Source organism: Pyxicephalus adspersus, chromosome 6 (genome assembly GCF_032062135.1).
Source record: "Pyxicephalus adspersus chromosome 6, UCB_Pads_2.0, whole genome shotgun sequence".
NCBI classification, from domain to species: domain Eukaryota; kingdom Metazoa; phylum Chordata; class Amphibia; order Anura; family Pyxicephalidae; genus Pyxicephalus; species Pyxicephalus adspersus.
This window is the reverse complement of record NC_092863.1, coordinates 8,956,231-8,968,449: the sequence shown is the minus strand read 5'-3', so window position 1 is coordinate 8,968,449 and position 12,219 is coordinate 8,956,231. Positions and strand designations below refer to the sequence as shown.

The following is a 12,219-nucleotide window of genomic DNA, read 5'->3' as shown; positions in this document are numbered from 1 at the left end:
CTCTGCAAAAATTTCCTATTTTTCTGACTATATTAAAGAAAAAAATACACATTTACTTTACAAGGTATACCTACAGTGACACTCACCAATAGGTAACAGATGCCAGGAACATAGCCAATGCCATTATTGCAGTGCAGTATGATAGGCCCATTTTTTGGGTTCAGGCACCGTGACTCTCACATTTTCAAACAAGAAACTTTGCATTATTTTGAAAAACAGATTTTTTTCAGGTTTCTAAATAAAATTAATCTGTACTATTGTCTATTTCTGTTCTTGTGATGTGTGTGTGGAACCAACATGCAAAGCCTAATAATTTTCAAGTGAAGTGCCTGTACCTGTCCCTTTGCTCAGACGCACAATACAGATAATCCGGAAATATTATAGAATTTGGCTGCTTTAGGCATTACAAGGCATTACATTAGTTCACATGTAAGCATTACCATTTGTACTATTAGAGACTGCAATGAGGTAAAAAGATCACATAAACAGTTACCAACTATAAATTGAAAAAAGATTTTTAAAACATTAGACAAAGTGCCAAAAGGCATGACAGTCTAGTGGGCAATCCTTTTTAGCTGTATGGTGTAGAGATTTAATATGTTTATCTAGATATATATTTATCTATAGAGCACTGTACCAAAAGACCTGAAAAAAATTCTTAAAAGGTAACTAAAGTTCCCCTTTAAAAATAGTCATTACTGCAGAAAAGGACAGGTGATATCCCTTTTACAATAATCCTTTTTAACTGCCTGATCGCTCTATGGAACATCATCCTGGTCTGGACAATCAAGATGGCTGAGGATCACAAGGAGGAAGAGAAAAAAGAAATAAAGGCAGTGCTCTGAAATGGAATAGATGAGTATAAAGTGGTTTAGGTCCACATTAAAGAGAAAAGGAATTGAGCAAGTTAAAAAGCTTTGCCTTCGTTATGGTCTTTTCCAGGTAAAAGAGTGTTAGGAGAAATGGAATATGGTGCTGCACACTAACAGGAGCATTCGTGCAGCTAGAGAACTTTTATTAATTGGAGAAACTGGCCCAAGAGATCACTTGTGAGACATCCAAGTAATGCATGTTGTACGTTTCACTATGGTCACACAATGATCAGTTTATTTAAATGACAGCTTAACTCCAGGCAGATTTAAAAGACAATTCATTTCAGCGTTGTATTAAGAAACCATATAAAAACTATTTTTAAAAAATATTGCTAGCAGAGGTATCAGACTCTTGCAATTCCTCAACAAGCAGCACTCTGGAACTGGGATTGAAACAATTGTAAACCTAGGGTTTGCTGCCCGTAAATGATCAACAAAAACAGAGAACCACTGCCATAAGTCTTATGCTGCAAATTCAATGTCCATTCTGAAATCTAGGGATTGGGAGGAGAAACTTCTATATTTCAAAATGTAAGTGGTGTCACCCACCCTCCTGTGCTTTTAGGACTGGATTGTCTGAAATATATGAAAGAAATAGGGATAGAACTAACTTGTTACACTTTTTGCAATTTGGAGCCCTAAAGACAGGCAACACAAGGGCCTTCAAAATCAGTAGACTAAAGGCTTTTAATATGACAATACAACTTCTCCTTGGTTTGAATCTACACTAATGTGGTGCTCACTTTAAACAAGGGGGGGGGGGGTGTTTTGGAAACACTGGCGTGAGGGGCAGTCTTTTCTGTCTCAAACAATTGGTAGTTGTGTGTTTGAAAACCTGTGCCTTTGAACACTTTGTATATATGAGCAGCTTCCTGTACGTTGCATTTCATTATGTTTGATGATCTCCTTCTGTCTTTCCTACAGGGTCTGAGAGCAGCAGACAACGACCCCACTGCGCCACCTTATGATTCTCTCCTGGTTTTTGACTATGAGGGGAGTGGATCCACCGCAGGATCTGTCAGCTCCCTCAACTCCTCCAGTTCTGAGGATCAGGACTTTGAGTACTTGAACGACTGGGGACCCCGCTTTAAAAAACTGGCTGACTTGTATGGTGGGGGAGAGGAGGATTGACAGGACATCTGTATTGTATCGGAACGTGACCTCCTCGGTTGTACAGTGGCAGCTTTCATTTTCTCTTTTTCTTTTATTATTAAACTCCCGAATCCCACCCTTCCTCCTGACTGCGTTCTTTTTAGTGCTAAACTAGACAAACTTTCTTTCATGGGCTTTATTCCAGTTCAGTTTGGCCGAAATTTAAATCAAGGATCCCTTTTGACCTTCATTTTTATTCTATACCACTCTGCTACAGGCAAGGGGATATACTTTTTCCATTTCGTTCCGGCATGCTATACACGCACTATTGTCTCCTATGTTGCAGAAAGACATTCAAGTTTTTGGCATCTGATCGAGTCTAAAGTAGTTTTTGGCCACCGTCTGGAAGTTTGATCTTTAAACAATACAACTATCACAATAGATGGTAAGCACCTTTGCAAGATGCTTGTCTAAAGTCGAATACAGGTCGCACAAATATGAGGCTATGTCAATGTTGGGCTGTGAACATTAACCTAATTCTTTTTTTAAATGCAAAATGTTTTTTAAAAATACAAAAGTCATTTTAAAAGGAATACTAGTTATCCGTTCTGAATTTTAACGTAAGAGGCAGTAAATATAAAACAAGTAGCAATGTATAAAAAGAGCAAAACTTACCATTCTAACAAATACTGAAACATTCCTGTATCTGTGCAGATGTTGCGGGTGTGTATTAATGACAGGCACACTTTAATATATAATATTGTGATTTAGGAAAGCTCCTGCAATCCTTTATTCCACCTCAAATAATAATAAAGAGTCTCAGAGGCCCATTAAACCCTTAGACCCATGTGGTATGTATTAATATTTATGGCAGGCTGTTCTGGCTATAGCTCTGGGAAGTCCACACCTCTACCTTTTGTAAAAAAAAAAGCATCTTTAAGCTTGTAGTATGGGAGATGCATTCTAGCTGTCTTTACATTAAAAATGTAAGTATTTATCCCCACATCATCCCAATAACACTTCTGGTCCCTTAATTTCTAAAAAGCTCCTGAAATTTTGAACTACTGAACTATTATCACCACGTCTTTTGTATACACTAACTTGTACTTTATATTTTCTGGCCTTTTAAAGTGTACCTGTTTACAGCACACTGTTGTGGCAGATGCTTTGTGCAGTTACTGTTATGCAGTCAAGTAGTTCAGCAGGAACCAGTCACATTACTGGGCTATTTCTTAAATATCTGATAAGAAACACCATGCGAAATACCCCAGTGATGGCAATTTTCTAGCAGTTTCATATAGAATAATCTAACTGACTTGCTTTGGTTTGAGCCCACATAATGGCTAAAGGGCATCAATTGACAGCAGAAGGTAAAGGTAAACAATGTAAGCCATCACTGTTACATATTATCCTGATGAGAATGGAATGTCTTAAAAAAGACAGATTTGTTGTTTTAAATGTTGTAAAATTATCCACTGTATTTAGGCTAATAACATCAGAGGTCTCCAACCTTTATTTACTTGTGAGACACATTTTCATACAACTGCTGGTTCTGTCACTGCAAATTCATCAAGGTAGTACAAAGTATAAGAAACAAAATAATGTTTAATGGGCAGAAATATTTGCCTAAACTATATGGCCAAAAGATTGTGGACACCTGATCGACACATCCTAAAAGACCTTGTTGGACTTTTTATTCTAAAACCACGGACATTAAAATGGATTGCCCTGGGAACTCCGAGTTTGTGATATGTAAGGGAATTTGTTCCTGTTTAACCAAAAATGCACTGTTGAGGCCAGGTACAGATGTTCAACAAGAAAACCTGACTTACATTTATTGTTCTAAATAATACCAAAGTTTTTTAACAGGGTTGACAACAGTGCTCTGTGCAGGCCACTTGAGTTTTTCCACACCAGACCTATTAAACCGACTGGTGTTAATACCCAGAGACAGTCCTTCCCCAAACTGTTGCTACAAGCTTGAAACCATATTATTGGCTTAGTATGTTATAGTGTTAGTGCCCTTCTTTGAAAACACTTGCACTAAAACATTTAGAAGGATGTCCACATAGTTCTGGCCATATAGTGTATACAGCAGATAATATAATTCTGATTGGAGGGGTACTAGAGAAGTACTGTTATATATAAAAAAAAAAAAAAAAAATCATATTAACACAAGTTCTCAGGAGACAATAGGCACTTCCAACTTACTTAAAGTGGACATTAACTTTGATGGTATGGCCTTTTACAAATGTGGACTCCCTGACATTATCTATGCTGAGGCTGACTGTTGTTATGGAAGATGCAATACATAATTATAGAACTTGATGTGTTCCTTTGGCAGATGCTCCAAATAGCTGGTCTGTCTCAGCACACCAGACAAAAGTCAGAGTTCACAAAAGCTGAAGGCCTTAAATCACTGTACAGCTGCTCTTTTTGTAAGTGGAGTATAACCCTTTCCCTGAGAATCTCATTAAAGTACATCAAAACTCAATCACTAACATCTCATAAGCTTTGGAATTTTAATTCAAAAGTTGTTTCTAACCTTTTTAAAAATCTGCAGCTTTTATTAAAATAATACCTATTGATCCAGCCATGAATGCCTTGTTCATGCACTTCTCATTAAGGATGAAAACATTGTTTTTTGAAAAAAACATATTCATGGCACATTCTTATGAGACACAGACATTTACCAAATATCCGGCTAGGGTTCGGCTTTATTTTAAAAATGTATTAGCTTCCGCAAAATCACACCGTGTTCATACAGGAAGCTCAGCACCCGCTCTGGCAATGTGAAAGAATGTGTCTGACCAGCCACTGATTAGGGATCCCTGGAATAATTTTAGAGCAGATGATCTGGGTAATCCAAAATTGGAATGGAGCCTTTGCTCATACTTTTGTCTTGAACCCAGCATGTGCGCATTTCATTACTGTTGCTTCCCTTGCCCATTCTACCATTTCTGTACATAAGTGAGCAGGGAAGTTTCTGATGACACAAGTGATATGAAACTTTCTCATCTTAACTTGAAGAATTACAAAAAAGACCTTTTTTTAAAAAATGCTGTTTTTACAAACGGGGATAAAAAAAATATATATATATAAAAGAAAAACATTAAAAATCTTTTACAAAAATATGTATTTTGAGAAGTGCCTTTTTGGTACATTTTGTGAGGTAACAGAAGTCTTAGGAGAAGTCAGAGGAGGGTGTAATGATACATGACATTAGAAAGATGTCACCGTGTTAGCTGGTACTGATGGTATAAGGGTTTAGAAATTATTTAGAATGGTCTGGTCTGAACAACCTGTTACCCTTCAGTCCATGCTGCGAAGTGCTTAACAGCTAAAGGTACAGCAGATTCAATTGTATTCATCTGTCAGTACCTCCACTGATTTCTCTAGCAGCAGAAGGAATTAGAATGCTTGTACATTACGGTATATGCAGTATATAACCACTCTACCCTGCATTATTTTATTTTATTCTCTTGATATTTATGATGTGCCAAAGTTTGTGTTGTTAAAAAAAATGTTGCTAGAAGCCAGGGGACAAAAAATGTTAGGGCCTTCTCCATTACCACGTCTGCACTATGCACTGTTTGCATGGCCTCAGAAAAAAACATAATTACAAATCAGTTTAAAGTTGAACTCTAGGCAACTAAATACATGAATGAAATGCAGCTGATTCACCTTGCATGTCCCAAAGTTCGGGATCACACCACCTACAGCAAGATATCACTCATTGAAGGCAAAGTGGCAGCATGTTTTCAACTTAGTTATAGTCACACTAGTTGAAGCCAACACTGGAATGCAAAGTGTTACCTGTGCCAGAGGCTAGTGACATCACCTCAACCATAATGGGAGCATGCTCAGGCCTAGTGATTAGCTGCTAGACCTTCTCACTGTCAAAGGATAGGGAGGTCAGATATCCTCCTATACAGGAAAGCCCTAGGTTTTGTATCCTGCAACACTAGGTGCAAGAACTGTGCAGCTTTTGATGGCAATGTGAGTATAACTGGGATGAGAAAAGCCCCCTAAAAACACACTCTCACTTTGCGAGAGTGTCAAAGTGACAATGCCTATTTTTAGGATATGGTGCTGTCCTCCGAACCCGGCCTGTTGACTGAATACTGAAAAAGCAGTAGGCTGGGGGAAACCATCTCCTTACTCACTTTCATCTCATCTGTCTTGCATATCTGGTTGGCTCACAATCATTTCCCCTGCAGTCTAAGTGCTGCTATACAGCAAATGATTGCTTACATTATTGGGTGCTTATATTATCTACATTATTACAGGTGCGCTAATAAGTGTTTTTATAGCTGCTTCAAAACAATTAAATCTGGTGGCTGTGGGGCCCAGACACATGGCTCAAAATAAACCCTAAAATGAATAGATCAGGTACACGATGGTCCGGGTGTCATTAGAGGAATACAATTCATCTGTAAAAGTTTAAAATATTACTTTTATCCTCTACACCCTCTAGCGTTCCTTCTAAAGAAACAAATACAAAAGAGACAACAGGATTTGGCTGAACAGCTTCTCTGTGGCTTATACAGCCATGATAGGCAGGGACTAATCTCCTTTTCAGGACCATGGAAAGTATTTTGCTTTTAGTGCAGATTTGCCTTGGTTCTAGTGTAAGAAATGTGCTTTCAGATAAGATTCTCTTTCAATATAAATTCATGTATTTTAGGCACCAGTTATGCAAAAACCCAGAATCTCTGATATAGAATAAACTGGTCCCATACCTGTCTTTCAGTTCATATCTGAGAACATGTTTAGCAAAAGGGTCCTCTGACAGCAAGCAGAAGGCTTATCAAAGAAAAATGATGCAAAATGTACAGAGCAGACTGTGTGCAAGGCAGGCTAACACCTGTGCCTCTATAGAACAATCCCAGCTTTTTTACTATTTCTCCGTATGTTGTTGGAGTACTCAGATGTAACATGCCAGAATGAAAGCAGTCATTTCAAATTGCTTTTTGTTTATAAGCAGAGAGCTGCATCTCTAAAACATCACTACTGCAGAGCTTATTAGCTGTAATTTGCCGAAATTCAGTTTCAGCCTTGTGATAGGGGTGGTGGAGGCAGAAGCTGTTTTATGTAACCTTACAGCAATTACTGTGACCAATCAGAAGGATCGGCGCCCTGTCGATGGTAATGATACCAGAGTACAGTCTGTACCGAGTGTGTGGTTTGTGATTTCCAAGTGCTGCAAGCTTTTAATGCAGAGACGGTTTCAGAAAACCAAAAGCTTCATTTTTTTCAAACAAAAGGATCTAGAGCCATTATTGTCCTACATCAAAGGATATGTTCACCCAAAGCTGATATGTCTGTTATAAATGGTTACCAATAACAATTTATTCACTGATTTCTTATATCTGGCCTCACTGATAGGCTCTTACTGGGAAATCTTGCTACCAAAATCCTTACAAAAGCCTTCCAGACGTAGCAGCAAGCCGGCTAAGCTTAGGTAGTAGGTGCATTGTCAGATCTCGGCACCAAAAGGAATAAAAGTAGGGTGTGAAATTAAACCAGCTAACATCTAACCAGGGTGTTACCACTGCTCCTGTATAAACCAGGACTGTAGCAGGTCCTAAACAAATGTCCTGAACAGCAGATGTAAGATTTGTAGAGGTATAAATTAATGTAAAAAGTAGGAGTAGTAAAATAGTATAATGCACAGAAAAAGACATGTTATATATAATGTAGATGAACCACAAAGTTAGAAAATGGAGTACAGAGTATAATATTGCAATAGACATTTGCAGGCCTGTGCCAAAAGGGAAGAAATTTGGCAAGGAAGGGGCCGAAATAAGGAAAATAGGGTAGCCCTATATGAAAGGGAAAATGGTTTCTGTGTGATTGAAATTATTTTAAGATGTAGATTTAGTGTTATTACAGAGGGCAATGGAGCCAAATCACAATGTTTAGAATAGATCATTAGTAATGTTTTGTCTTGCTTACTGTCTGCTTTTAAAAAAAAAAAAACAGAAAAGCACAAACATTGCGCAGGAAGCACAGCATGTTTAGGCAAAGCAGGAGTACGCTAGTCTGTTCTCTATACAGAAAAAGACATCAGATAAGAGCACCTAATACTGAATATTCAAGCAAAATTGGAAGACAATTGCTAGATCTCCTCTAGAGTCTGACCATTGTCTAAAGCCAATGGTCATCTTTAAATTGGACAAGGGATAATAGACCCAGAAGAGGAAACATATAAAGAGCATTTTACTCTGTAAACCACAGTGTGTTAAATAGGAATACAGGATTATCCAGATTAAAAGGGAAGAAAACCTAACCAAAGAACTGCAATGTTTTCTTGGGAAAAATTTAAAAACATGCTAACCCTTAGAAAAAAAAAATCAATCAAATAATTACATTGTGGGGGTAAGGCTTTATACATTGTAGTAAATATACAAATATCTGGATAAAATGTATATGTCATAAACAATTAATAAGGAGACATGTTGTAAAATTATTTGATGGAGGCATCACCAGAGTTAAAGCTTTACCAGAGAATAGCTTGTGTATCTGTGATGATGCAAAAAGAAGAAATAGAGCGTTGCATTTTACCTTCTTTAACTAATGTTCACTGTTCAGTCTTAGACATATTTTATTTACTGGCACATGTTTGTGGTATTATACCAATAGTATAATTATTATAAAGTATTATTGTTATGGTATTACAGCCCCTTAGCAACAGACTGAGACTTGTTGTTTTTTGCAGAAGAGATAACAAATTGTTTAAAATCATATTTAGAACCAGATAATACTTGGAAAGGTTATAAGGTTATTAATTAAAGTTACAAGAGTTTGTCTGCTTATGAGAAGAGTCCTTTTAAAGTTCTTGTTGATAGAAATACTGGACATCAGGAGCTCTCCTGTGATAATCATTAGGTGCTCATTGTACTATGCATTATATAAAGTGGAGACAGGCCAAGCGATTGCTCCAAACATCATCTTGGGTCCTTACAAGTGTATCAAATGTCCACCAATGCCCAATGTTTGCTCAATGGTATAAAGCATTTGCTTTAGATCAAAAGTGGGCAAGCTGCTAGATATGGACAGTCACACATATGGCCTCAAGGTCCATGCTATACGTTATTATATTTTTTATTTCATTTCATATTATTAAACTGAAGTTGTCTTGAAGGCACTTCTATGTGCAAACATATGCTACTAGGACAGCACAAAATCTGGGATCTAAATGGTTTTAAGTTATATCCAAAATTTAAATCGCATACCACATGTCCTCACTTATGGCAGTTAAAAAATTGCCTCTACTGGGGTAATAGAAAAAGAAAGACTATCATCTGTGTTACAACAATAAATGATGAAATTGCAGACTGTGTGTATCAGTGGCTATTCTGGAGAAGCTAGGCATGCCATGAGGACATACAACATAAAACTAAGAATACAGGGAAAAGAAACTATGCAGCGGGTACAACTGAAAAATTTAAGTCCTAGAAAAAACTATATATATATATATATATATATATATATATATATTCGTAAATCCTTTCTCTGACATCAACAAATGTCATCAATGTCCAGGTTTAAAAATTAGCCATAGGTAGATTCTGCTGTGAACAACTGTCTAGCAAAGTTTAGAAGGCTGCAAAGCCAAATCTAGGTGGCATGTATCATATACATAGAGAACATTTTGGAAACAGGGTCAAATTTCCATTGCTGGAGACTAGAGGCACAATACAGGCTCAAAGCAACACTGATCTGCAGGGATCACTTCTACACAGAACACGGGCATTTATTGACATGACAATATATAAATATAACTATACATGCAAGGCCATTAACTAAACCGAAAAGAGGTGCATCTGTTACCCATAGACAGAGGCCTACTATGTCTTTTGGTAAATATGTCCCTGGTTGAGAACTATCTCAAGCTGCTTTAAGAAATAACATTAATTTTACTATGAGTCAGGAATGACCTTTATTGTGCTAATGTTTCTGGGTCACATACGGATAATTCCATGGGCATCCAACTGAGAAGTTCACGTTAGGGAAAAAAATATTCATTACCATTACAAGTCCCGTTTCACATCCTGTTATATACCACACAAAACTGGCTATTGCAATACAGGTGATTATCTACCTATGACCCAAACAAAAGTAAAGCAGGACATAGATCGCAAATAATAAAGGAAGTAAAGACAGCAAACAAATTGCAAGTATATAAGGAAACTATGCTATAAAGCTTCACTTGTGCTTTAAAAATGACTGTGTTGTACAATGTATGCTCAAACTGCAACCACGGCTCGACTTACATAATGGGTAAAAGCGACACACTGCATCACCCGTCCAGTGCTATGGTGGTGCACACAAACCAGCCACACCTTTATATCTGACTGGTAATAAAGAGCCACGCAAGACTGCTATGCCAGACACAGACCCAAAAAATGTATGATTTTCACCTAAGTGTACCACACAGGACAAGCTGCTCATGTATACAATAAAGGGGTCAGGATTTGTACATTCATTAGTAGTATTTGAAATGCACCGAGATAATAAACTTTGTATTCAGTAATTATTACCTATTGTTTTACACTAAGTGTATTCAAAGCAAACTTTTTCTTTTCAGTTTTAGATTGATGTTGTTTTTGAGTGGGGAGTTTTTACTGTCAGCTTTGTCCCCAATGGGGAGCTGCTGGTGACTGAAATTTAAAGTGAGGAACAGTCCAACATTTTGAGAACGGGGGGGAGGGGAGATTCTTCCAATAGAAATGAGTTTTGGTGACAACAGTCTAAATGAAATTTTATCTCCCTCTCTGAAGCTAAATCTCACCAATGGAGCACAGTTGCCTATGAACAAAAACAGGTTTTATTTATTCTCCAATCAATCTAAAACAAAAGAAAAAGTTTGGGCTTGAACTATACATTAGTCATGTGCAGGCGTCACAGTGCCAAACAAGTAATGTTCATGTTTTCTTTGTTTGCTAGGTGGGACATTCAAGTGCTAGCTATGAAATATGTCCCAATAACATTGCCTGTCTACAGTTTCCACATGTTAACAAGCAATATGTGAACACGCACCATTGGACATAAGCCACACTCCATACACGCCTGTATATTTAAGGTGACAAAGTAGGTTGCAAACCTGATTATTTCAGTGCCTTGCCTTACAATACTACAATTTCCAGAAAAGTGAAACACGGCTTTAATTCTGTCCTTACAATCAAATAGCAAACTTAGTTCACTCACCCAGAAAGTGAATTTATCAACAATTGCAGTTGCACAGTTTACATCTACACTTTTATTGGAGGGAACAGGTGAGTTTTTCACCATGACAGATATTTTACTCTTTACCTCTCCCATCCTCTGCATGATCGCCCTTTATGATTTGACAAAGCTGCTACGCTGCCACGCCTTTCCCATCCCCCTCTTCCCGCATGTAACGTTTGCAGTTTCCAAATAGTTTACCCCTTTGACCGCACTCACAACCCTGGCACATGACCATACCAAGACCCGATTAAAAAAAAAAGAGTAACACAAATTCTGTGCGAAAAATACTTTTGTAACTATCAACAGCACAAAAAATTTTTATACTGTATATTGTTGTTTGTAATTTTTTTTTTTGTACTAAAAAGAAAAATCTGAAAAAAAGGGATATAAGGACCATTAAACCTGTACATATGTCTGTGTGTTCGCCGAATACAACACTTTCTTAAATGATTCTGGTTAATAATTGTGTGTTTATGCTGAACTGGATCCATGCCATCTTGCTCTGGTGTAAGGAAAGTATTCAATTAAATAAAAATAAAGAAATAAAATTCTGGATGCTCCTGTTTATGTACGTGTATGTTTAAACTGTGTGCTATCAAAATTGAAGTTCATAAAGAATACAGTTCTGTGTAATGCCTGGGGAGTTTAAAAGAAAGAAAATTCCTTCTACATTTACTCATTTCAGGTATTTCTTTGCTTCTCTCATTCTCTTATGCCAGATAATCTCACTTAAAAGTTTGTGATCATCTCAAGAGAAAATCTGGCACGTGTACAGCCCCAAACATCCTTCACCAATCCGCCATGGCAGATTGTTAAACAACCAATCAGGAAGTAGAGCACAGCATGGTGCCACTTGTTCATCCTCCTCCCTCCCCTCTCCAATGAGCAGAGTGATGCTTAATGGAGTTTTGTCATGCTCAGGGATACCCATACAGCAACTACACACAAAATATGCCTGGCTAATGTTTGTCAAAGCTGCACTTCAATTAGCAATACAAAATTGACAAAAGGTCTAACCTTT

At 37.4% G+C, this 12,219-nt stretch overlaps 1 protein-coding gene across 1 annotated transcript in view; it reads left to right on the top strand.

The window, feature by feature from the left end:
- The window catches only part of CDH4 (cadherin 4), a 382,192-nt gene extending 370,441 nt beyond the window's left edge, over positions 1 to 11,751 (top strand). Inside the window, exon 16 of the mRNA XM_072413664.1 lies at positions 1,797 to 11,751. Within this exon, the coding sequence (XP_072269765.1) occupies positions 1,797 to 2,003 (207 nt within the window). The 3' untranslated portion in view covers positions 2,004 to 11,751. The remainder of the gene's footprint in view (positions 1 to 1,796) is intronic.
- The last annotated feature ends 468 nt before the right edge of the window (positions 11,752 to 12,219 follow it).